The 26455-nt window shown below is 45.3% G+C and overlaps 1 protein-coding gene across 4 annotated transcripts in view; it reads left to right on the top strand.

Moving 5' to 3' along the window:
• RYR3 (ryanodine receptor 3) overlaps positions 1-26455 on the top strand; it is a 2047168-nt gene that overhangs the window by 1046149 nt on the left and 974564 nt on the right. For all 4 annotated transcript variants that reach the window (XM_085627314.1, XM_085627313.1, XM_085627312.1 and 1 more), the window contains one exon: positions 19929-20149. In XM_085627314.1, coding sequence (XP_085483440.1) covers positions 19929-20149 — 221 coding nt within the window. The remainder of the gene's footprint in view (positions 1-19928; positions 20150-26455) is intronic.

Raw genomic sequence — 26455 nt, 5'->3', positions numbered from 1 at the left:
CCTCTTTGACATTAATCCCAAGCAGTTTTTCGAAGAGGTCGCCCTGCAGATCAGGCTGTATGTTTCTTCCATACCAATGAAAATGCAAACAACCAATTACTCATTGCTAAGTGGTTCCTCTGGTATTGGAAATTCTAGTCCGAAGCCTATATTACCTCATAGCACTCCAGAGTGCACTTATCCATTCTTTCTCTAAATATCATGAGAGTTTTTAATAAAGTATCTTGAACTTTGCTTTACATGCTACCACCGTAAGTGCTATGGGTCTTCAAGATGCTTTGGTAATAATCCACATTTGTAGGGTTGTCAGTGGCAGGTATCACCCGTTCCCTGGTCCTATACTGGATGGCAGAATCCCTGAGTTCCCGAATCACAGATCTTCATGTGCTGAACAGGAACCACGTTCCTGCAATCAGCAGCTAAATACTAATATCTAGGTTCTCATTTCCTATATATGGTAGCAAAACTGTTCTCAGGGCATCTAGGTTGTGCTTCCCCTTGCCTCATGCAGGGTCCGCGACCTACCCATGCATCGCTAACCATTCCATTCCAATTTCCCTTGTTGATTCGTAAGTGCTGTGCGACATCCCCAGCCAGTTGTGATGGATGGAGAACAAGAGCTAGGTTTAGTCAGAATCATGATGAAGGTCATTTTTCCATCTTTAACTCCCCTGTTTAGGCTCTTACTCGTGAGAGTTTATGCTTGTGAGTAAGTTGAGTGGTTTTATGGATCGGTTGCGATAAACTGTGTGTAACATCTATGCTAGAGGTCGCAGTCCATTCTTTCATCCTTGAAGGTATATGCAAGGAATATCACTGAGTTAGACATTTGTGTCATATGTTATTAGCACATAAAGGAGCCGCAGTTACTTTATAGTGTGAGCTGCAGGCAAGTTTGCTATTAATAATTCATGTGCTCGGAAAGGGCAGTCAAACACATTGGGTCATCAGTGCTTTACTGTAAAACAAACTGCAGTGTTCTTGCTAGCAGTGCAGCTTCCCTGCAGTCCCAAGCCACTATAGATCTTTGCTGATTCATTCCTCCAAGGGGAAAAAATAATGAGCTGTGGGGTGTTATTAGTGGTGCGAAGCGTGCATTTCAGAGCATTCCATGGAGACAGAGTACAGCTGTAATTTCCATTTCTGAAAAAAAATCCTGCTCGCAATATCCAGATTGTGGGCAGGGCAGCATGGGTACTGTGCACTGCCAGGAAAACATTGGAAGGGATCACGGCAGTTAACATCCATGCAGCTAGCGGCAGACTGCGTTCAATCTCATTACTAAATGAGTTAAAGAATGGCTACATTATATGTTTGACTTAAATGGGGAACGTATTACCTCGGGAATTTATAAAGCGGAATACTCAAGATGCTCTGGTTATTGACACAGAGAATGGTTTCTGTCCAGTTACGATTGTGTTTGAGAATAGGTTCAGTATGGTTTGGATTGAAATAGGAAATGAAAAGGTGTTCTTTTGATTTAGATGTTTTGCATGAGACGGGGAACTGGTTTGATGTTGTTTTGATTGAAATGGAGAGATGTTCTTTTGATTGAGATGGGTTATTGGTTGAATGTTGTTTTGATAGTGGTGGGGAATGAGTTACCTTTTTTCCTGAGTGAAATAATAGAGTCACTCTGGCTAACTGAGTTGTAGAATGGAGTTACAACAGTGCTAGTTGAGTAAGAGAATATGTGTACATTGGTTATAGTTCAGTTTGATGATCTGATAACCCTAGTGTTGATTCATGTGGAAAAAGGGTTCACTATCACTTTTATTTAATTGGAGGGTAGGTCACTCTAGTGTTGATTCAAGATGGTGAATTGATCACTGATTTTGATTGAGTTGGAGATTCATTTCACTTTGGTGTTTTATTTTATTTTGAGAAATGGTTCACTGTGGACTTGTTGAGATGGAGAATTAGTGCAGCCAGGCTGTTTCTTGAGCTGGAGAATGGGGTCACTGGCTTTGAATGAGTTGCAGGGTGGTTTTACTCTGATATTGAGTGTGTTGCAGTAAGGATCATTTTCGTTGTTTCTTTAGCTGGAAAATGTATTCAGTCCAGTTTCAATTGAACATGCTTGGCATAACCTTCAGAAAAATATTCTAGTTGCTGCTTGTAATGACATGGCCTATGGGAGAGTTAATAGCATGTCAGCACCCATGAAAGGCCTGTCATTTAAGGGCATTGGTGGGAGGTGAGGGAGCATATGCATCTGCTTAATGGGGGATCTTACCCCGTGTTATGTAGGGTCATCATGCTGTTCTCTTATCAATTGATTCAATGCAAAAGGTGGAGCAGTTTCAGCCTGTAACCAGTTACCAGCCCCTCAGTGCGATGTTCCTTTGAGACTTGCCAACAGTAAAGAAAGGACTCGTAGTTGGCATATCACCAAGAACCAGCTGTCAAGTGCAGGCACTGTAACCTCATGGAAGAAGAATTAAGGCCACCACACAGTACTGCCTCCCAAGGCATCCAAAAATCTACTTGTGGTGGAAGCGATGGTAGAGTAAGAGGTAATAGGAGGGAAGAGAAAAAGCTACAATTACATGTTAGAGTGTTGGTATCTGGAGAGTGTGGTAAGCTTCTGGTGAGAGATTGATGAGTGGGAAAGCTGATGTAGAATTCCACGCCAATCACCTTCTTCTATTGCCACCCCTGCACTGACCTCCTCTGACAACCAGCATTTCAGCATTGATTACATGTTTTTTCAACATACTTATCCCTTAAATATATTAATCTCCAAAACAGCCCCTTAAACGCCACCTGGAGATCATGACATGTGCACTCCATGCTTAACATATTGTCACCGGTTTTGCTAGCTAACCATAAAGCTCAAATAAATCTTCTAAGCCAATCAAGCTTTCAGTCACCTATCATTAAGGTGCAGGCACAAAGAGCAAGTGGGTAGCTGGAAGCTGGGACCTGGAGGACACCATGTTCATGCATCCAATAAATACTGTGTACTGGACTGTAGGGCCAAAAGCTTCAATTACAGATCCAAACTGGCTGTCAAAAAATGCATCAGATTCAATCTTTAGTTAAATCTTGAAATTCTTTCTCAACAATAAGGTATTTCCCTGTAGCAACTACTCTTGGATGTTCTAGTAACACCACATACATTATCTAAGTCCATGTAAAATTTTACTTGCACCTGAAAAATATTCAAAATTCAAGAAATTGGCGTTTATGCTAAAATAAAAAAAAAATCTTCTTTTTTTGTACACTTAGGGACTTATTTGATCAGATATATCCTGCTCGAACCAGATCTCCTGTTAGCATCTTCGTAACATTTTACACGAGGTACACCATTACATGAAAATTTCACACAAGCTACCAACGAACTACATTTTATCCCAGTCACATAATGTCATGTAACCTTGTGTAATATTCTCAAAATTTCACACAAAAAACTTTGGTATTGCACTGTTAACCCATATGCGTTATCCAGACCGAGCTGAATATTATACACTGGGCATTAACCTTTGATCTGTATGACAAATCCCTTCATGCCTCTACTTTAAAAAAAAAAAAAAGAATTTACCACGTTCCCTTCATCTTCCCACTCTCACCTGTCTGTCCTTGCCTGTTCACCATAAATCCCATTTTATTTTGTCCAGATGACTTGGTCATCCATTTTGTCCCAGGGCTCCCAATTTCCAATTCTTATTCCGAGTTTGTTGAAGATCACAATTCTAGTGCAAACAAGAGTTTGCGCCCAATTCTGGAGTGCAAGTTGAGCAGGACACCTACTCATCAGGTAATTTCCCTCTTCATATTTTTACCAAGAAAGTATTTGGGAAACACAAATGGGTATAAAATCCTGATAATGACTGAAAAACTGTAAAAATTCGTTGACAATATTCCGATTTCTTTCAGAGGAGAAAAGTTTGTAATCAGGCGTTAATCCCAAATCATGAAACTACCCAACCCTGTGGTATTGGTAATTACTGGCTGCAGGATTCCTGCACCAAATCATGCCCAACCCATAACTGGGGGCTCAGTGTGTGCCTTATCCTCTGCATGGCTGCTTACCGTCACTCGTCATTGGCCAGTGCCATTGCCTCTTCAGCTGCACCAGATCCTCATGAAAGTGATTCAATAAAAGAAATGACACAGTGCACAGTAAAGATTGACTTTTAATCACTGGAAGGTCAACTCCAGCATCTGACGTTATGATCACTACCCAGCATTTCTCTCTGCAAACCCTGCCTCTACAATTCTTATTCTTTACACTTCTATTTCCAATGTTGCTCCCTTAACAAAGAATATGAAAAAGAGAAGGTTAACTCCTGTATCTGAAAGAGACAATTAGTTATGAATTCCTCACCATAGAATTACCCCCAGGTGTCCGACTGGATGCGGAGAATTTTTTCTTCACCAGTACCCCTGAGCATCTGTAGGTGGCGCCGGTCGACTCTGCATTCGTCATTGGCGTTGTGGTCATCGGAATGATGTCGCGGTATCTACTTAGACGCCGCCCTCGGGCGCTGACGTCAGTTCTTTCTTTTTCTGCGCCAGCCAGCGCAGATCAAGAGAGAGCGGTACCTCGAGTCACTTTTTGACTCAGTTTTTGCGACTTATGTCATCACCTTTTATGAGTCAATCGACTCCTGGTGCATGGAGGAATGTCACATTGGACCAGCTTCAAGGCTTGTGACTCCTGTCACAAATTGATGTCGGTCACGGACCCGCCCCTCGTGTGTCTTTGGCGCCTGGAGCGCGACCACGACCCGAAGTCGTGCTCCGACTGCCGAGACATGAACCCAAAGTCTTTGCAGGAGTGGTCCCAAAAGCTTCTCGAGGTCCAGTAGTCTGCTCCGCGCCGTGTGCGGTCCCGGTTGAGAGGGAGGTCGCGGGACCGGTCGCGGAGCCAACACCGCCACTCTTCAGCGAAGTCTTCGTCTTCTGGTAAGTCGAAGTACAATAAGAAGGCGAAGAAGCATTGTTGCTCTTCGCGTTCCCACCGTTCGTCGCCCAATGGGACACGGGAAACAGAAGGTAGTCATCCGGCTCCGCCCGCGGAGTATGTTGGGTCGACTCCAGCCTTCCCTCCCTCTTCGGGAGCAGGAGCGACCCCTCCCAACCTTCGAAGCTTTTACGAAGTCTTGCACTCCATCTTCAGGTAGCCTGACTCCGCCGGCGCGCCCTTGGGCCCCTCGGACTTGGTTGGGGGCTCTAGGCCTTCGATGCCGGCAGCTTCTGCTCCAGCGCTGCAGGGCCCCCAAGGATCTAGGCCTGGATTTGTTTTGGCGCTGGTTGACCTCGTGACACCTCCTCCGGTGCCGAATCCATTGACGACACCACCGCCGCCTCCGACGCCGGTTGTGTCCCAGCCGTCATTGGCCCCAGCCTCCCCCTCGTTGATAACACGAAGCTAGACCAAGCTCGTCCGATGTTGGGATTGGCACCGACTGGTACTTTTATACCCCTGTTCTCCCCTGATATTTCCTACCACCCTGATTGGCTACCAGGAGAGGGTGAGGAGAACTGGGAGGGGTCTGTGGACCCTCTTGCAGACTAGTTAGAGGAACCGGACCGGAGAGAGGAGTTTAGTGACGCCAGTGGTCTGGACACCTCCCCAAACCTTGGAATGCTTTCTCACCCTACTCTGGCTATGGAGGAGGGTGCGTCTTATGCAGTGGTGTTGCGTAGGGCGCCAAGGCCTTAAACCTAGAGCTTCCTATAGTGGCGGTCAGGATTAACCTAACCGAGCTGCTTCAGCCGGCAGCGGCCTCTTCTGAGCCCCTGCTGCCGTTCAATGAGGCCCCTACTGACATCCTTTTGGGCACTTGGTCAAAGCTCAACACAGGGGCTCCTGTGGACAGGATGATTGCCCGATGCCACTGCCCGGCCCCGGGCGACCCCATTTTCCTCTCTTCCCATCCTACCTCAGAGAGCTTGGTAGTCCAAGCCTCAACGTTCAAAGGCGCATTCCCTAACACACCACCTGATAGGGAATCCAAGAAGCTGGATCACCTTGGGAAGAAGATGTTTTCTTCCTCCAGCTTGGGACTGTGGTCGATGAACACCGCATGTCTATTGGGCCTTTAATCCCACTCGGTATGGGACACGGTTGCACAGGTGCTGCCACAGTGCCCGGAGGAAACCCGGACCGTGCTCTCCCATGCTGTTGCCGAAGGGAAAGATGCAGCAAAGTTCACCATCTGGTGTGGGCTGAACACCCCCGACTCACTGGGCAGGACGATTTCCACATCAGTAGCACTGAGACGATACGCCTGGTTTCGGTCCACTGGCTTCTCAGGTGATGTCCAAGCGATGCTTTTGGGCATGACCTTTGGTGGCCGATGCCTGTTTGGCGACAAGGCAAACAACGCGCTCGAGCGTTTTAAGGATTCTAAGGCTACGGCCAGATCCTTAGGCCTCACTTCCACCTCCTGCCCAGCGCAGTCTGCTTTTCTCCCCTTTCGTGGCTATGGAAGGGGTGCCCTGCCACGTTCCGCCCAGAGCCACAGGCCTGTGCAAGCTGTCCAGCCTCTGCGATGCCGGGCATGTGGATCCCACTGCAGTGGGTCAGGGGGCCAGCGTGCGGGCCAGTCCACCAGCGCCCCCGCTGCAGCAGTCTCCAAACTCTCCTAGTCCGGCCTTTCAAGCCCATCAATCGCCAGTGGGCGGCAGGATTCGCCATCACCTCCGCCACTGGCTCAACATCACGTCGGACAGGTGGGTTTTGCAGATAGTCCGCAGGGGCTACTCCCTCCCCTTCGAGACTACCCCTCCATTCATGCCACCTCAATTTCATCGCATGTCGGAGGATCACCTGGCCCTCCTCCAGCAGGAAATTATGGATCTCTTGGCCAAGGGAACCATCAAGCAAGTTCCTGTCCCAGAAGAAGGTCGTGGTTGCTATTCCCACTACTTTCTGGTGCCCAAGAAGGACAAGGGCCTGCGTCCTATCTTGGATCTCAGGAACGGCAACCGCTTCCTCCGGAAGGAGAAGTTCAAAAAGTTGACACTGGCTCAGGTCCTGTCTGCCCTCGACCCGGGAGACTGGTTGATAGCGTTGAACTTGCAGGGCGCTTATTTTCACATCCCCGTCCTGCCATCCCACCGGCGTTACCTACTATTCATGGTAGGCCACAAACACTTTCAGTTTACCGTGCTCCCCTTTGGCCTTACCAGCTCCCCTCAGGTGTTCACGAAAGTGATGGCGGTGGTTGCAGCTCATCTGCACAGTTCAGGGGTTCAATCTTCCCCTATCTTGATGACTGCCTGTTGAAGACGGGCTCGCCCCAGGCAGTCGTCTCCCACCTCCAACCTACGGCGGACCTCCTGCATTCGCAGGGGTTCACTATCAATGTGCCGAAGTCACACCTGATTCCCTCTCAGAAGCTCCTTTTTATCATAGTGGTTCTGGACACGACGCAGTTTCGGGTTTGTCCTCCCAAGCAGCAAGTCTGGGATATTCGGGCTATGATTCCGATCTTTCAGCCTCTATCCTGGGTTTTGGTCAGAATGACTCTGAGGCTGCTGGGCCTCATGGCCTTCTGCATCCTGTTGGTGGATCATGCCAGGTGGCATATGCAGGCTCTGCAGTAGGACCTGAAGTTCCAGTGGGCACAGCATCAAGTGAACCTGTCCGATTGCGTCCAGATCTCGGAGGGCGCTGCTCGACAATTACACTGCTGGCTCACGAACCAGGATTGGGTCAATGGCAGATATCTCTCTCTTCCCCAACCAGAGGTCACAGTGGTGATGGATGCATCACTTCTGGGGTGGGCTGGCCACATGGGAGAGGTAGAGATCAGAGGGCTCTGATCTCCGGCGGAGTCTGGGCTCCACATCCACCTTCTGGAGTTTCGGGCGATTCATCTTGCACTAAAGGCATTCCTTCCCTCTGTCAGGGGAAGAATAGTGCAGGTGTTCACGAACAACACCACCGCCATGTGGTAGTGCAACAAACAGGGTGGGGTGGGGTCGTGGACCCTATGTGAAGAGGCTCTCCGCCTTTGGACATGGCTGGAACATCAGGCATATCCCTGGTGGTTCAACACCTGGCAGGTTCTCTGAACGCCAGAGCAGACGAACTCAGCTGCAAGTGTATGATGGATCAGGAATGGCGTCTTCACTCGGAGGTGGTGCAAGGTCTCTTTCAGCAGCGGGGAGAGCCTTAGTTAGATCTATTCGCCACCGAAGAGAAAGCACAATATCCGCAGTTCTGCGCATTGGAATTTCCAAGCTGGCACGCTTTTCATCGCAAGTGGAGTTGCGGTCTTCTATACACCTTTCACCTATACCACTTCTGCCCAGAGTGCTGAAGAAGATCAAGCGTGACGGGGCCCAAGTCATTCTTGTGGCTCCGAATTGGGCACGAAAAGTCAGGTATCCCAAGCTGTTACACATGGCCATCGATCCTCCGATCAGACTGCCTCTTCGGGAGGATCTTCTGTTGCAGCAGCAGGGGATGGTCCTCCACCCGAACCTGTCCAGCCTCCACCTCCTTGTGTGGAGATTGAGTGGCGGCAGTTGGCGGCTTTCGACCTTCCTCCCGAAGTCTGTAACTTTATCTTGGCAGCCAGGCGTCCCTCCACTAAAACAATATACGCCTGCAGATGGAACAAATTTGTGGCATGATGCACAGCAAAGTCTGTGGATCCCCTTTCTGCCCCTCTTTCTGAGGTTCTTTTGTTCCTTCGTTTTTTGGCCCAGGAGGGCTCTGCGCTGGGCACTCTTAAGGGCTACCTCTCAGCCATTAAAGCCTTTCTTAAGCTTCCTGATCAACCTTCTCTTTCCAAGTCCCCTATTGTAAATAGATTCCTTAAGGGCATTACTCATCTCTTCCCTCCTATTCCTTTCGTAATGCCCCAGTGGGTCTTGAACTTGGTTCTGACTTATCTTATGTGCGCTCCCTTTGAGCCATTACATAATTGTCCTCTCAGACGTTTAACTTTGAAAACTGCCTTCTTGGTTGCCATCACCTCTGCTCGCAGGGTGAGTGAGCTTCAAGCCCTTTCTTCTAAGCCTCCTTTCCTGGCTGTTCATCCGGATAAAGTTGTCCTTTGCACTAGGACTTCTGGTAACCTCTTTCCACATAGGCCAGACCATCACTTTTTCCTACCTTCTTTCCGGATCCTTCTAAAGAGGAAGAGCAGATCCATCGACTGGATCCAAAATGTGCGCTTTTTTTCTATCTGAATCGCACAAGACAATTCCAGGTGGATGACCAACTCTTTATTGGCTACCTGGGCGCCAAGAAAGGTTGGGCCGTACAAAAACGGAAAATCTCTCGATGAGTTGATCTTTGTTTAAAAATCTGCTATTCCTTGGCGAAAAAGGAACCTCCAGTAGGGTTGCGTGCCCATTCCACCAGGGCAATGGCAGCTACTACTGCTTTAGGACGTGGAGTCCCTCTTCTCAACATCTGCCAGGCAGCTACGTGGGCTTCAGTGCACACATTTACCAAACACTACTGCCTGGACAGCCAAGTCCGGAGAGCCGGCTTCTTTGTCCGTTCGGTTCTCCAGGACTTTCTGGTGTGAACTTTGTTGCGCAGACCCACCTCCAGAGTTGGTATTGCTGGGGTATCTAAGGTGAGGAATCCATAACTAATTGTCTCTTTCAGATGAACAAGTTACTTACCTTTGGTAACAATATATCTGTAAGAGACATAGATTAGCTATGGATTCCTCAGCGCCCCACCCATTCTCCCCGTTCTGCGAACTGTCTTCTAGAGTAAGGGACTCCATTTCAGGGCCCTAGTTTTTGTGCACCTGTGGTCAGTGTCTTGCATGGCACTGCGCTTCTGGCATGGAATGTTGTGTAAAGAACTGACGTCAGAGCGCGAGGGCAGCGTCTAAGTAGATACCGTGACGTCATTCCGGCGACCACGAGCCCAACAAGAACGCGAAGTCGACCGACGCCACCTATCGATGCGCAGGGGTACTGCTGAAGAAACAATTCGCCGGATCCAGTCTGATGCCTGGGTGTAATTCTAAAGTGAGGAATCCATAACTAATGTATGTCTCTTACAGATATATTGTTACTGAAGGTAAGTAACTTGTTCTTTATAAATCGCTGGTGCAGTCAGACATTTCCCTGACCCGAAAAACTACTATTTATCCCACTATGTAACAAAAGTTATAATAGTTACTATTCCCCAGAAGATTTTATGTTGTTGATACTTCTTCAGCATATGATTTTTTACTGATTTAGATTCCTGAACTGGTCTCAGTCGGGTAACTAGGAATCTTTGATAACCAATGTTTACATAGCATACAACCAACATTGAAAACAGCCATTAACTAAATATATTCTGTCAATCTCATTACGTAATCCAAGCCCTGTGAGGTGGAGAGGCAGAGAGCTCAACTCCCTTCAGAGGGTTCAACTACCAGATCTTCTTCAGGAGAGAGAGAGAGAGAGACTCTGCTCCCTAGATTGATTTTTCACAGTTTTTTGCATATTGTGCTGTCTTTCCTGGAGTCTATCAGCCCCATTCTCAGAAAAGGATGGTCCTTTTACTCTTGTTTCATTTAAAAGCAACTGTATCTGGAGATTTTGTACATCACAGCATCTTCAGCCAAGACGCATTGTTCAGATCCTGCAGTACCTGCAAAAAAAGAATGATCACATAGATAATCTACATAACAAGTGCACCTGCTTTTTCCACCTAGATCACGATTCACGCAAGTGTGAGATTTGCATCACCTTTCCATCAAAAACACTGAAGGCCTGCAACTGGAGACTGGGCACAGCACTTTTGAAGGAGAGATCAGTCTATTCAATTCCATCTTCTCCAAAGATGAAAAAGAAGAAAAAACACATTTCATTCATGTTTGGGGAAATTTGCCTTTAAAAGCTCAATGGCCCTATGTGTCTGCTGTTAATTCCCAGAGTTCAGTTCTCTCTTCTACAGCTGGCTCCAAATCATCTTCTGTGCAGCCCTCCACTTCAGCATCCAATTTTGAACCTGCACAAGCCTTCAAACATGGGATTCCTAAAGTGTCAGTGACTGGTGGACATCAAATTCCTGTCAAAAAATCTAAAATTGTGCCGTCAACGAGATCATCAACACCTCAAGTGACTGACAAACTGTTGGTTGTTATATTGTCAGTTAAAACCTCATCTGCTTCAGGACATCTTCCTTCTGTGCTGGTTACAGCATCTGCAACCTCATTGTGATACAATTGATTGGTCCATCCAGTTTCTTTCTTGTCACCTGTGCAGAAGTTCTACCAGCAGACAGCTCCATCGTCAGTTACAGTGGAGTCATCTCCTCAAGACTTGGAGTGAGCTTCCCATCCATCAGTTGCAATTCAACCGCTAACCTCCGTGTGGGCTCTGCTAACTCCTGCTGCCTCGTTGTGTGCTATAGTTCTCTCTGCATTGTTAACGACTGTCTCCTGCTCAGTTGCCACAGTTCCAGTTGTGCACCTACATTGTCATCTGCATTAATAATTTCCACTGTTGGTCAGCTACTTTATGTATTCAGTCTTTACTGATATCCCGTAGAAACTCAGCATTACATTCACAAGATGTATTCCTTCTGGAGCCTCCTTCTGTTCACAAAGAGGAACACGAGGAAGATGATTACCAATGCCATGATGAGGAAGAGGAGAAAATGAAGACTTTTGTTCTGGTAAAAAAACACTTTGGTTAATAGTTACAATTTCTGTAAAAAGAAGACAATAATGAATTTGAATACCACTCACAGTGATATAGGTATCCATATTATCCACTTTCATCACCAACCCTGAGTGGTTGCCTCAATAGCCTTCCATCATACAGGTACCCATTTCTTTATTAGCATCATTAGAAAGGATAATTCAGATATTTTCACAGCAATTCCCTTTTTAGAAGCTTGTACGGACGCCTCCTCAGGTGTTGAGATCAATGTCTGGAACAAAGCTCTCTCTGCTACTGGTACCAGTTTCTGCAGCTGCTATACTGACTCAATCCTCTGTTTTACCATCTCCTTTACTTCTACCAGTATTCTCTGCAGCACCAATAGCAGTGCTGCCATATGTCTTACTAGGATGCACATAACGGGATGATGATGAAGAGGATGAAGATGATGGGAAAGACTACGATACGGACAGCTGATAAAAGAAGGTGTTAGGATGATAATGATGATGTGATGACAAGGTAGGCAAACAGCCAGCCCTTTGCTTGCTAGGTCACCAGAACTGGAGGCCTTTGCTACAGATGATGCTCAGTCTGCCGCCTACTCCAACGGACTCTCAACCATTGACATTGGGCCTTTTAATACGTTGATGGAGAGGGCTTTACAGAAGTTTAACCTTCCAGTGAGAAACAATGCTTCCTTTTTGATTTCAAATAAAGTCCACAATATTGAACCATCTCCATTCTTGACCGCCTTTGGGAGGAAGGCCTTTCCTAAATGAAGAAACCCACTTGAGCAACCTTGAATATGAGATGAGAAAGTTAGAGAAAATCAATAACGCCTGACATTTTGTCTGATGTCTCATCTATCAAGTGAATTTGAACTTGCTTCTTTCAGAAGTAGCGCAATGTTGTTCCCAGAAACCTGATCACACCCTGCACCATACCGTTAAATAAAGAAGAGCGTAAATGAAATACAATGGGGGAAAAGGGTTAACACTATTGCAAAAACTCACATAGAAATTACCAGTCCTTCATCCATCATAGCTAGATATCACAGAGTAGCTTGACTTCTCCCCAATTTTGTTTTAAATTTGCTAAAGAGGACAGGATACAACCTAGAACATTCCTAAAAGAAAGCAAGCAAGCTTCTTTGGCTTTCTTTGATGCCTGAATACTCCATCCTGATCTTGCTTTTGCCAGATTGGGAATGCAGCTGCTATGTGAAGATATGGCTGAGTACAAAGAAATTTAAGTTGGCTCGAGAAGGAGGCCAAATTAAAGTACGACGGAAGGCTGCACAAGCAAACACTCAGAAGGCTGTAAAATGGATCACAACAAATTATAAGGGATAATACCGACACGATTGGGAGAGAAAAAACTAACGAAGACAAGGAACTATTTGGGGAAACCGGGATGGAATTACAACTGGTTAAAAGATAACACTAACCATACCGACAAAACAGCCCTGAGGAAGTCGCAGCCATCTGCCATGGGCGACGAAACATGTGTTGGCTAAAAAGAAGCTAAAAAAAGAACCAGACAAGAACATATGAGAATAAACCTAACCAATACAAGGAAAGACAAGAATTGTTGATATCTGTTATTTATGTATTACATGTTGTCATTAGTGTGTGCTGGGGAAACCAATTTTTTGTATAAACTAGAACCCTTTCATTGTCAAGGGAGACTCAACGCCAGTGTTCTTGGGCAGCAAAAAATAATTATTTCAGCCTAGCATGTACTGTAGATATGTAATGTCAGTGCAGGCTCCCTCTGCATGCAACAGTTCCCACAAGTGGAAAATGGATGACCGGCCTCTGTCTATGTTACTCATCACTATTGCCTTTTTTGCCACCAGTCACAATGCCAAATGTCTCCTTTTCATCAGCATGTTGATGTGCCTGAGGTCTCAAGGTGAGTACTAGTATGGCAAGTTTCTTTACTCATGTCCTCCATTTCACTTGAAACCCAGTGTCCACCAAGATTATAAGAGAGCCAGGAATAATGATCCTAGCAGCACTGGTTTGGATTAGGCAGCACTAGTTCTCTCAACGGTGGGAGCCTTCTCAAGAAACTCTGATCCAGTGTAAGCTGGACATACCATCTGCTGTCTTGAGAGAAGGGCCATCTGTTATAGTCAATCCACTGGGCTCCTTAGAATTAAGATTTGATTATTTAGAACTTCCGTATGATTGCAGACAGATTTTACTGGTGGATAAGCACATTGTGCTTAAAAAGTATTAGATGGACAAGCTCAATCCAAATATTTGGACGTGCTCTGAATCCCTCCACATTACTTGTCTCCTTACTTCCTCCATCTAGCCAGTTCAGAACGAAAATACTCTTCCATCAGAGTACATCTAGCTGCTATTTCAAGATACCTATGAAAACCAGGCTAATATTGTTTATTCTTCCCAAGAATAAGCAAAGACTTCATGAGATGTTTCTAGCTCTCCTTCCCACCAGTTACAAGACGTCCTCAATTGGTTGAAGCTAGCACCACTCTACCAGCTTTAATGAAGGTCCTCTTTGAACCTGTTCGTAGAGCATCCATTCAAAGTCAATTAAAACATCTTTCGTATTTGCCATCAGATAAACTAGTAGAGTAAGCAAGTTGCAAGCTTCTTGGATATAGAAACTGTACTGAGGCTTCTACAAGAATAAACTGACCCTCAAAACCAACATACGATTTATCCTTAAAGTTCCTTTGACTTTCCACCAGAACAGGTGGTTCTCTTTGCAGACCGTTTTCCCATTGACATGCTCTACTGCCAAAAGAATGTTACATACTTTCATGGTATTTAAAATTCTACTCGGATAAAACCAATGACTTCCACCAATCAGGCCACCTCTTTGTGGCCTTTAGTCAGGGTAGCAAAGGCAAAGCAGTGTTTAAATAACGCATATCAAATTCGATTTCTTCCTGCATGTCTTAAGCTCATGCGCAGGTGAACAGACCGTTGCCAAGTAGGGTTAGATCTCCCTCTACAAGTGGTTTGGCAGTTACAGCCACACTTTTTTTTTTGGCAGAGTACCTCTAAAGGATATTTCAAGAGTGGCAACTTGGAGAAAGACATTCTCTTCCAAGCACTACTGCTCTGATGAGCTGTGCAGAGCAAAGTTGACAATGTAACAAGCAGTGCTTTGAAACATGTTAAATTAGCCCACTGCTATTTGTTCTGTTACTCCATCATTACTCTTACCTTGCTTCCCAGCAGTGGTAATGAGCACTGAATTGTCCTGCCCAAGTGCCAGATACCAGAGCACTTATCCAAAAATATATTTTAAAATGTATATAAGCTTTTCATTTTAAAAAAAAGAGCACTCCAGTGGTAAAAACTATTATGTTTGCGGCATTTTAACATCTAAAAGAGACCAATTTTCTTTCTATTTTCAAAAGCATCAAACAAAATGGCCACTACGTTAAGAAAAGTGACAAGTAAACATCTTTCTCAAACCTTTTTAAACGGAAAAAGAAAGGGAATTAAGGGCAAGGTTAGCAGATATGCTGCATTATAAATGAAAACAAAAGCTGGCACTGTGCTGTATGGTCCTCGCCCTTTCTCTTGTATCCCATCATGCCTCATAGGTGATGGGATTTGAGCTTGAGGTTCCTCCATTGGCCGCAGTTCAGATAACATAATGAAGTTGACACACTACATTTAAGCCCTGATTATGAAGTAATGGCTGTATTCCAATCACTGTGCAAACACAAGTGAATTACAACTTGCGTGATAGTTATCACGCCATCACACTTTTTTTCCTGATAAAGTCTCGCTGGTCAAACCTATATTTAATATGGGAAAAGGCATAACATGAAATGTGTTGTGTTAAAAACTGATTCCTATGTTATGCCTCATTTTCAAGTCAAAATCCCGGAATAGGAGGTATTTACCACACATGTTAAATACATCACCCTGCGGTAACTATGGGTAAATATGAGTAACCTTAGGCATTTGCTCTAGGCATGGCCAAGGTTTAATTTACACTGGGAATTCCGCATTAAGCCTGCTATGCAAAATTTCTTATATGCCTCTGCTCCATTTCACGTAATTACTGATCGTTTGTGGCAAAATGTTACTGTGAGTGCATGATAATAACACGAATGGCCAGAGAGCGAGAAGCTGTTGCTCGTGTCACTTGTGTTTTATGCTTTTCATATTGCGAAATGCAAACTTGTGTCAAACATTGCTGCAAGGACGTTTTTCATGGTAAGATATAGTGCTAATTGACGGATTCGCATTTTAATTAATTTGCATACGTTTTTATAAGTGCCACGTAATTACTCAAGAGCAAATTGCGTGGATTTCTTATCCCTAATTAGCACTTATCTGTAATTACAGTTAAGTAACCTAGAACATCATTAACACCTATGGGGCACTAAATATGTTCTAGGGTGTTGGACTGCAACCGCTTTGTTCTTTGGTGCTGCACTGGAAGCTCTCGACACTGAGTGGATGCATGACACCAAAACGTTTCACACACTGCCACGGTGCATGGAGAGTGCCTGTTTATGTCCCAGAGTTGTCACGTTGCCATCGCTTGACGTCAGAGCAATGCAACGTGACTACAGCCTAGTATATAAATATGGCCACCTCGTCAACCATTTCAATTCCTTTTCCACTGCCATGTCCATCAGTTCCACGATAGCACACATTTAAAGTAGTTTGCCTTCAATTCCTGTTTTGCACTGTATATTTTATTAGACATATTGTGTCCCGTGTATGGTACCCCATTCATGGATGTTATTCAGGAAGTTGTGAAGCAAATTCAACAGGAATTCAGAGCTTCGAGCGCCATGTATCTTGGTCTGCCGTTGATTGGAAGCCACAAGGTCGTTTTCAAGAGTACTTGAGGAAAAATAGCAAGCGCAGCAGCCTTTTTTACAAACAAAAACTTATCACAGTAGCTCCCATAAGAAAGGAAACAAAATTACTAAAGATAATTTTACAGGTTTATACCTCTATTGGAAGAGAACTCGTCCACTTAAATCTTAGACTATGCCAAAGGCACAAGTAGAGGGCTCCACTAGAGACAAGGAGCAGGATAAAAAAAATCCTGAAAGGATGCAGGAAGCCATAGAGGTAGATCTCTGAATAGGAGTGCTAAGAGCCAATATGAAGAAGAGTTCTCATGGGTTATCAGTTAAGAGATCTAAAAGTAGTAGCCCTCAAAGGATAGACATTCTAATGAACACTAACACCCTCATCCACAAGTACAAGGTCCTAACAGATACTCACATAGTTTGAAAACAGAAAAGATTAACTGCAGAGTCACACTGGAGTGACCATTCTTCGCCACAGAAAAACTTGGACCAACGCGAAACCCACTGTCGAGAACTGGAATTACCAGTTCCAACTTTTAACTGGAATCACCTGGCAACAGGGGAAAAATGATCAGCCTTCCGTTAGAGTTTGGCAGAGGAAGAGCGCTGCCTTTAAATTGGGGGAGATCCGACCCTACCAGACCTGTGGTTTCCATGCCTCATTTACAGCTGGGGGCCCTCTAGGTTTATAACAGTTCAGCCAAAGCTAGTTTTGCGGTTGGAAATCATGTTGCGGTGACCCATCTGCTTCAGGGCCGCCGAGTCACAGTAGTGATAGATAGTCAACCCAGCCATATATAGGGCGAGGAGACCGCCAGTGATTTTTACTTCCCGGTTCCACCATGCACGGCACGGCATGGCACATCCAGGGAGGGAAAACAAACAGCAGGCCCCACACACAGGTAGAAAATCCTGTGCGAGTCTTGTCCATTGTTTTTTTTGTTTTTCTGAAACAAAAACTTCCACTATGAGAGTTTTTTTCAAGAAAACAAAAACAATTGTATAAATAAGAATGTTCGCTGAAAATTCTTACAAAACCAATTGAACCTTCCACATTCACCTTACAAATTTCCTGTAGTAGCTTACCAAACTATTTTATACAGATGTTTCACCTCAGTCTGCTATGCGCACGAAATGTAAATATCCTGCAGGTTGTGCAGTAGTGGAAAATATGTTTGAAGGTTCCGAATTCAAACTCATTTCATAAGTGTAGACACAACCTTAGGTGATTCCAAACCCCAAATAGCTCAAATACAGGAATTGATACCGGCTTATTGAAAACAGTCAAAAATAGTGTATTTATAGTGTTAGTCTCAGCTTTCTTTGGTCAGGCCTTTAACATAGTCGTAAGACATTGGCAGCCAAATGTTTTTAAAATGGGAGAGGCTAACCAAAATTGTTGGAAGAGATTTCACAAATGCTGCAAAATTGAACCATGAAACAGGCGCCACAAGAAGGAAATGCTTTTTTTTCTTCACTCCAGGCTCTTTCTCATCCTAAAAGGCAAAATAGAGCAATTGAAATCTGATACCCCTCCACAAGCACATGAACAGGAAAAATTCTGGTTCATACTTTATCACAGGTCTTTGTAGTGATAGCAGACTGATACCCTAAGTACAAGTTAGGCAGCATAGGGAGGGGTATTTACCACAGAAGGCAAAAATGGCAAGCTGCAAATTCTCTTTACTCTGAGTTTTCAAGAGGAAAATAAGGTATAACATGCAGAAACTGTTTTTAACACACCAACTTACTCATGTTTTGCTTTTTTTTTGTTTTGTCCACCCAGTAAATGTCAGTAAGTTTGGCTTGCTGGAATCTATCAAGGGAAAGCTGCAGGGAGATATGATGATTAGCACACAACTCATAATTCTGCTTACTCTGCAAATAAGTGTTTACACAGGGACTCAAATGTAGACTTTAAACTGTAATGAGACTAGATGGTGGCACTGTATATTCCAGTTCTGCCGACAACAATGAAATATCTTCCATTCACAGTGGGTGTCAGGCGTTTTCAAATCAGGGCCTGAGTTTTGGCCTCACATGGTCAACTCAAGCGTTTCTCAAAAGTGATAGCAGTGGAGAATGCTTATCTGCATTTGCTAGTAACACACAAGTGTGACAGACATCTGAAGAATGCCTCCAAGGAAAAAGTGTTGCTAGATAGGTGGAGTTCTTTCGTGAATCTCCCAGGTTGGAAACTTTCACCAAGTAGACAGTAAGGTGTTAATAATGCGTATATTGACAATAAACAGTCACTTCATTGGTATTCTTGATGATAACACATTTGAATGCCAATAAAATGTGTTTTCTGTTTTTAAGTTTCTGGTGGTGGCTACTATATCATAGAATGTTTTCTTACTGATCTTGATAGCATCTTGTTTTGACTGATGGTTTTATAAATTTGCACTTTTAAGGCGCTACATGACAAAGATAGGATAACAATACTGACGTAGCTGTCACTTTTAATTTGATGATGCATATCATATTAATCTAATTATGAGGTGCTCTTCCATCCACAGAGGTCTTTCTTCATTTCCATTTATCTGCTATCTAATGCCATTGAGCTATTACCTTAGAAGGCTGATGTTGAAAAGTGGTTTAAGTGACCTTCTACCTAAGAATTAGGACAACAGTGGGCGAGACCATCCCTCTTGATCCCAAAAATGTCCTACTGGGTGTACTGGGAGATGTAGATGACCCAGTGACATAACTCATTTTCTGTAATCTGGAACTGGTGGTGGCTAAGCGTGATGCGGCACTTCATTGGGGGGGACGCCTGTGGCCCGACCCTGCAAGAGTGGAGAAGAGGGATGGACTTTACATGGCAGCTGAGAGGGTCACATATAAGAGTAGGGGGCGCCCAGACATGTTCCACAAGGCCTGGGGGAGCAGGGTGGTTGAGATATTGCGACATACACATCCCATCTGAAGCTGTGAATCACTTGGCATGACCTATTGTTGCAGTATATGTAGGGGTGTGGTCACATTCATTATTTAAGTGCATCCTATCTATTACTTTGTCATCTTGCTCAGTGTTCTACTTGAGTGGGTGGGTGGTTGTGGGTGTGTTCATGCCTCCTCTGCTGCTTAAAACTGATATTTGAGTTTGTGTTTGCGCCTTTATGCACTGTTTGATGGAAATACATATGACTCAAAGAAAACCAAATAAAGATATTTTTTTAAAGAAGAATTACAACAACAATGTGCCTTTCTGTAGAATGCTTCGGTCATGACTTAACCTGGGCTAAATTCCACGTGTCTGGAAAATTGTAAATATTGCTTTATGGAACCAGGTTTATTTTGCAGTTTCTTGCCTATTTCCAAAATTCCAATTTGATTTTGTGTCACAGTTTCAAAAAATTGCCAGATAATGCTGAAATGTGGAGTAGGTGTACTGGAATGTATTTAAAATATCTTAAATGGCAACATGTGGGAGTAACCTGTCTCAGTAAACTCAGATCTGGCTGTCCTATTGTATGTCCTGCCTAAATGATTGGTTTACATTTTCTGTACCCAGGCGGCTCTGAGTGTCACAGAGATGGCTCTCGCTCTGAACAGGTATATCTGCTCAGCGGTGCTGCCGGTGCTGACACGGTGCGCTCCCCTGTTCTCCGGCACCGAACACTATGCATCGCTGGTTGACTCAACACTTCACACGATCTACAGGCTGTCCAAGGGCCGGTCCCTCACTAAGGCGCAGAGGGACACCATTGAGGAGTGCCTGCTCGCTATTTGCCAGTAAGTATGACACTTCCCCAGGCTCTCTTCATGGGTACCAGAGGACAGATTTTATGGCCTTCTGTGTGCTGAAATGCTCCTTTGGAAAATCTTACTTCAGTGCCTTCAAGCATATCTGTAACAAGGAGTTTTACAGTAAGTTGTGTTAATTCATTGTTGAGGTGTTTTGGGTTCTTGTTCTATTAAATGTTAATGTGGTTCCAGGTTCTTAGCAGCTCAGGAGCTGCTGATGCAGGAACCACACTGTCATTCAAGCATTCCCCTTCCTTCCTAAACAAACCCTAATTCCGATCTTCTGCATAGTGCCATATTAATGACGATTCCAGATGTTTCTTTAAGTAATAATCAATCATCTACCTTTGTGGCAAAAATACTTTTAAGTGTATCTCTTCATTTGGTACTATAAAAAATAAAATTGAATACATCATGAGGATGACATACGCCAACCATATAACAAAAACAAATCTTTAATAACATTTTATAGGTATGAATGAGATTTGCACAAGAATTAAATATATCTTCTGGTTAAGGCAGTATCTTTGCAGTTCATTCCAAAGCCTACCGAAACCCACAATAGAACCAAGCAACACTGGCAGCTAACCCTATCACATGGCCCCAGCAACAGTGAAGCCCTTACAACTTAGGGGAGCACCGGTTAGAAGTAACAAATTAGAACTTGCTTAGATTGCCATGCTTCTCTGGTTTGGCAAAGGTGAACTAGAGATTTGGGGGCATATTATCAAGCGGCAGTGATAATTATCGCTGACCGCGCATAGCGCACATTTTCCTATCGCCTGCTATCGCTGGAACTTATCGCCATGTTAGCGCTGTATTAACAACGCTTAGCGATATGGCGATAAATATTCCAGCATTAGCGGGGATATCGCCATTTTCCATGGAATAACACTGGTTTTCCAGCGATGTTCCATGTAAAACGGCGATATCCTTGATGATAGGGCCTGTGGTCTTAGCCACACAATCCACCTCCCATGTTAGGTATGCCTTAGTCTGGAATTTAACAGACGTTAAATTCCAGCGTTAAGGCCCAGTTAGCGCAAAAAAAATCAGCGCTAAACCGGATGGGGCTTCGTTGTAAATACAGCGAGGCACCGTTGGAGATATTTTATAATGTAGTTGTAAGGGGCACGCCTACCTTGCATCTTATTAGCGATACAAGGCGAGGCGATAGGAAACCGGGCGCTAAGGCAAGGAAACACGCGCTAGCATGTCCTTGTTAGTAAAGCGATAAAATTATCGCCGCTTTTCACCCAAAAACGGACGCTAAAGCGGCGATAATGTTATCGCCAGTCCTTGATAATATGCCCCTTGGAGAGGTAGTTAAGGGACAGACCTTGTATTGCCTTCCAGATAATCCACAGTACTGCCACCTTAATCTCTGTAGCAACAAATGGTCAAACTAAGATCTGTTTGCAGGCTTGAGATATGTTCTTAGTTCCACAAATTGTTTTACATAGAGTGTAGTATCTCAATCAGCTGCTGCACACATCAAGGGCAGACTGATTTACAATAAAAATAAAAAAAGCCTTGAAAAATGCATTCCTTGAATTCTAGTTATCCCATGTTTAATTTCCATTAGGGGGAGTGTCATTGACAAATTATGCAGCTGAAAATGATCCATCTTGAAATCGGAGGAAAGCTGGGGTGGTGGTGAAAGATAGCTCTACTTCAAAAATTACCCATCAATTCTTGTCCCTTGGCAATGGCTCAGGGGAAATCATAAGTCTTGAGGCCAATCAAATGAAGACATTGCAGATAATGTAGAGCAAAATTCCAAGGCCCCAGTATTGCTTGCCATGAGGCATTGGTAGTTCTCAGACGTTCCTTTTCCGTCAAAACTGCAATCCTATGGAACTCCATGCCCGACCATATCAGAAAAGCCAAATCTGAACTCATTTTCCGGAAGACCTTAAAAACCTGGCTCTTCAGTCTCCCGTTATAGACCTATAACTGTCACACTCTCTGACATATGGCACCTCTATTAATCACTTCTCACCGTGTCCGCAAGCGCCGGGACACCCCCGTTGGGGGTAGCTGAGCGCTATACAAACCTAGAAATAAATAAATAAATCTTTAAAGAAACCCGGCTAGCAGAGATAATAATTCTGTCCACAGATCCGCCAGGATCCAAGTATCATCAGTGTAGATTTAGCACTGCAGACCATGAACCACAATATTCCCCACTAGAGGGATATTTAGCTGTTAAGTAGAACCTGTGATAGTGCTGAGCTTTTGGGTACTCCACATCACAAACCATGAGATTTTGTGACTGATTGATTTCAAAGAACTTGTTGATGTGATCAAAATTATACTATCCATTTCAGTACCCTACCACTCATACCCAGAACATGTTTCAGATGAGTGAGAAGAAGCTTGTGGTCAACGTTGTCAGAAGTTAGCAAATGATCCAAAAGGATCAACGCCATATCCTGACCCTTATGTCAGAGTTCCGTTAATTGTTTCCTGGATAGCTTTAACAGTCGTCTTATGACCTCTTAGAATCCTGAAGCCTGAGGCATAATTTGAAAATATAGAATCATTTTCCAAGTATTTCTGCATAGAGGTAGTAATAACACAGTCTTACTACCTTAAAGTGTGTATTAGTCCATATTTAGAAGGAATGCTAGCAGTAAGAAGATCGAGGGTGGCCTTTTTCAGTACACTTAGTTTTGCTTCATCTGGGCAGATCCCACTCTTATATCCTCAATGAAAGCTAACCAGAGTAGGTGAAGCTTTGGGGGAAGATGACGCACTCATTGTGTAGTCAAATTGCATGTTGCAGGATGCTCAGCTTGCACTTGAACATCATTGAGTGTAGACCATCCTGACATTTCCTCGGTTGCAGTCATCCTGAGGTGTTTCATGGCCTGCAAGGTGTGTTGGGTGGGATGGGAGGTACTTGGGAGGTCTGCATCTGGTGAAAGACGTCAAACATGCACTTGTACCTCTCATGCTTAGTCAACGCCATGTGCTAGAAAAGAGGCATAGTCGAGCCTTATGAATTGTCATTTCCAAGATGGTGGCCAGTCCACAGATATCTGCATTAGGTTCCCAATCCAAGAAGAAGTTGAATCTTTTCCCGTGATTTCAGTGCCTGTTGGAATCATATATAAAGGAGGTATTAATGAGTGAGGGATGCATCACAGCACATTTGTTACCTTATTTTTCATCACAGTTATCACCCAGTGGTCACAATTTTTGGCCCTGGATTTTGCTTCTGGCAGCCTCGATTCCTGATCAATTGTTGGGTATCTTTGCTAGGCTCTTTTCTCTTCCCTAAATTCAGGGTGAACTGGGTCCGTTGCTTACAAACCTCTGCATAGTCTTCATCTTCAGTTAAAGGCTATAAGATTGCTAAGGAGGCTGTTTGCTCTTTATGACTTTTTCCTCCTAGCTTGGATCCTCCAAGGACACCCCTATCGCTGTTCACATGTACTGTTAAGTACAGGGTGGCACTGTGGCTTCTGGAAGGAGCCACCCTTTCTTTGAGCAATCAAGAAGGAAACTTAACAGACCTTCACAGTTTCCAGGCTTTGGCACCTTCTCTGAAGAGAGGCAGTCGGTGTAAGAGATATACCCTCCACTAACCAACTGATATTTACCTTGCTCTGGGATATACGTATAAAGTCAAATTTTGATCCTTATGGGCATAAACTAGGAACCACAATTATCACATCAGATGGGGAAAATAGAAGAAACAAGGAAAACCCCTCATCTGGAATATTTGGCCAGTCTGCTACATCATTTTTTAAACTGTGTGTCTCGAATTCAATTTGCCGCTCAATGTACGGATATTCCAGATGGATTGATGGTTCACTGAGTAGCTTGTTGAATGAGCTGAAAATAAGCCTAGCAATAAGATGAAGATAGCCAAATAAATATCGTATATGAAGTTTAAATAAAATCACTCTGCATCTGGATACCTCACGGGTGACAAGCAGCACTCTACCAATCCACCTGACATGACATTACCTTACCTTATATTACAGTCTAAAAGTGGCTTGTGACAGCAAAAGACTGTCCAAGCTTAATGTGGACTGATATAGAGATATCTGATAGAGAAATCTAGCCGCATATTCCTTAACTTAGAATATCCCCAAGTGCCAGACTGGATCCGGAAATGTTTTGCAGCAGCACATCTGCGTGCCGGGGGACGGCGCCGCATGGCTCCGCCCTGACGTCGTCCGTGGACATGAGGTCAGCGAAGCCATATAAGTCCCTCCCGGCGTACTGACGTCAGTTTCCTTCTTTTCCACGTCCCGACGCGGATCCAGGAGTAAGCGGTTCCTCTGGCCTGGCCTGTTGCCCAGGCCTTCTGGATGACTTCAGGCATCCGGGAACAGTGTGATGCCTTCGGGCTTCAAGGCGTGTGAGACGTGCGCACGGAAGATGTCTGCGACCAATCCGCACGCGATCTGCATGTGGTGCTTGGGAGCGCACCACGACTCGGAGGAGTGCGACGCCTGCCAGCAGATGAGGCCGAAGTCCCTGCGATGGCCTGCTGGATGAAGCTATTGGCCGCCCTGATGTCCCGCTCGGCGCCGCTCTCCATCTCTGGCTTCTGTTCGTGTCTGGTCGTGGAGTCGTTCTCGCGGACGTCATTCGGCTCACGCAGGTAAGCGGAAGCACAAGTCACGGAGGCCGTCGGCCTCACTTCACCGTGACAGTGGGGCTCATGGCTCCCGGTCTTTGCCAGACGCCGGCCCCCAGGAGTCGACCCCCTTATACCCACCCTATCCGGGTGATGGGGCGACTCAGACCCAAATGGAAGCCTATTTTAAGGCTCTGCAATCCATTTTTGGGTCACCTCCTCTCCCAGGCGCGCCTTCGGGCCCCACAGTTGAGGTAGGGACTCAGGTCGGATCTTCGCCGGCGGGTTCGATCTCGGCGCCGGCCGAGTCCCTCGACTCCAGTTCCAGAGTCGGTGCAAAGTCCGGACACGGCCCGGACGGGCATCCCAATCAGACGTTGAGCCCATCTGCCATGTCTCCGCATAGCCCTTTGCGCCTTCCTGCGCCGTCGGCGATGGCCGCACCGCGGGTATCGACTCCTTGTCGACATCCTTCCTCTCCACATATCTCAATGGAGGGTGAGTTAATGCCGGTCCCAGACAGGGTTTGTCGACATCCTTCCTCTCCACATATCTCAGTGGAGGGTGAGTCGGCAACCAGGCGGGAGCCCTTGCTGCCTTTTGGTGGGTCATTATTTGACATCCTTCAGGCAAATGGGCCCGGCCCTCTTCCGGTGACCCTGTGGATCGGGCCATTGCACATCAGCTTCGTTCAGCTCCGGATGACCCTGACTGCTTGTCCCTTCATCCTAGGGCTCAGGGCCGGGTCATCCAGGTGTCTTTCGCCACACAGCCTTCCTCTCATCTCCTGTTTCTGCCTCCCACTAGGGAGTCTCGTTGGTTGGAGACCTGTGGTCGTCATATTTTTGCATCCACTAGTTCGGGCATCCGTGCTTTGAACACCACTTGCGTGTTTGCATGGGCTACTTTTGCCCTTTGGGGCTCGGTAGAATGTCTTCTTCCCTTTCTTCTAGAGGGTCCTCATACTGACCTAGCTCGTCTCCTTCATCATGGCTGGGATATGGCACAGTTTACCATTAGATCTGCCATGGATTCTACCAACTCTGTAGGTCGGGCAATGGCCAGGTCTGTCGCTCTGCGTCGCCGTGCTTGGCTGCGGGATGGTGGTTTCCCTGAAAATATCCGGGAGAGTTTACGGGATTTGCCGTTTGATGACGTATCCCTTTTTGACAGTCATGCGGACTCAGCAGTCAACCGCCTCCTGTCTAGCCTGCCATAATTTCATGTTTTTTACATCCTTTTACGGTCTGTTACTTCCATGTGCAGTGTTGTTCTGAGCCCTGGGTTCATGCTGTAATACCCATGTGGTCTGGACGGCTTGTCGCCTTTTTTGCTTCCCTTTATTGCAGCTGATCGGCTGGTTCTGTTCTGTTGATCCTCTGTCTATGAGCCCCGGCTCAAGAGGTGCCCTTGGCTGGGGTTGAGGCTCTCCCTATGTGGGGTATTTGTTAGCTACTGCGTAGCTGCCTCCCTTACAGACACGGCTTGGTAGGCTCCTGTGGAGTCTTTTTCAAAGGGCGTTGCCATGTGGATCTGACTGTGGTTCTTTTCACATTCATGCGGTCCACCAGTTGGCCTCACTCTATGGCCTATCCGTTGTAGTCTGCGGTTCGTCCGTGGCACGCCCTTACAAGTGTGGATGCTCACTTTCTCTGGGTTTCTGCCTTGTTTGTTTCTTCCAGGATGGTCCTTTAAGG

Source organism: Triturus cristatus, chromosome 9 (genome assembly GCF_964204655.1).
Source record: "Triturus cristatus chromosome 9, aTriCri1.1, whole genome shotgun sequence".
In the NCBI taxonomy this organism is placed as follows: Eukaryota; Metazoa; Chordata; class Amphibia; order Caudata; family Salamandridae; genus Triturus; species Triturus cristatus.
Note: the sequence above shows the minus strand (reverse complement) of the source record. Positions and strands in the feature narration are given on the sequence as shown.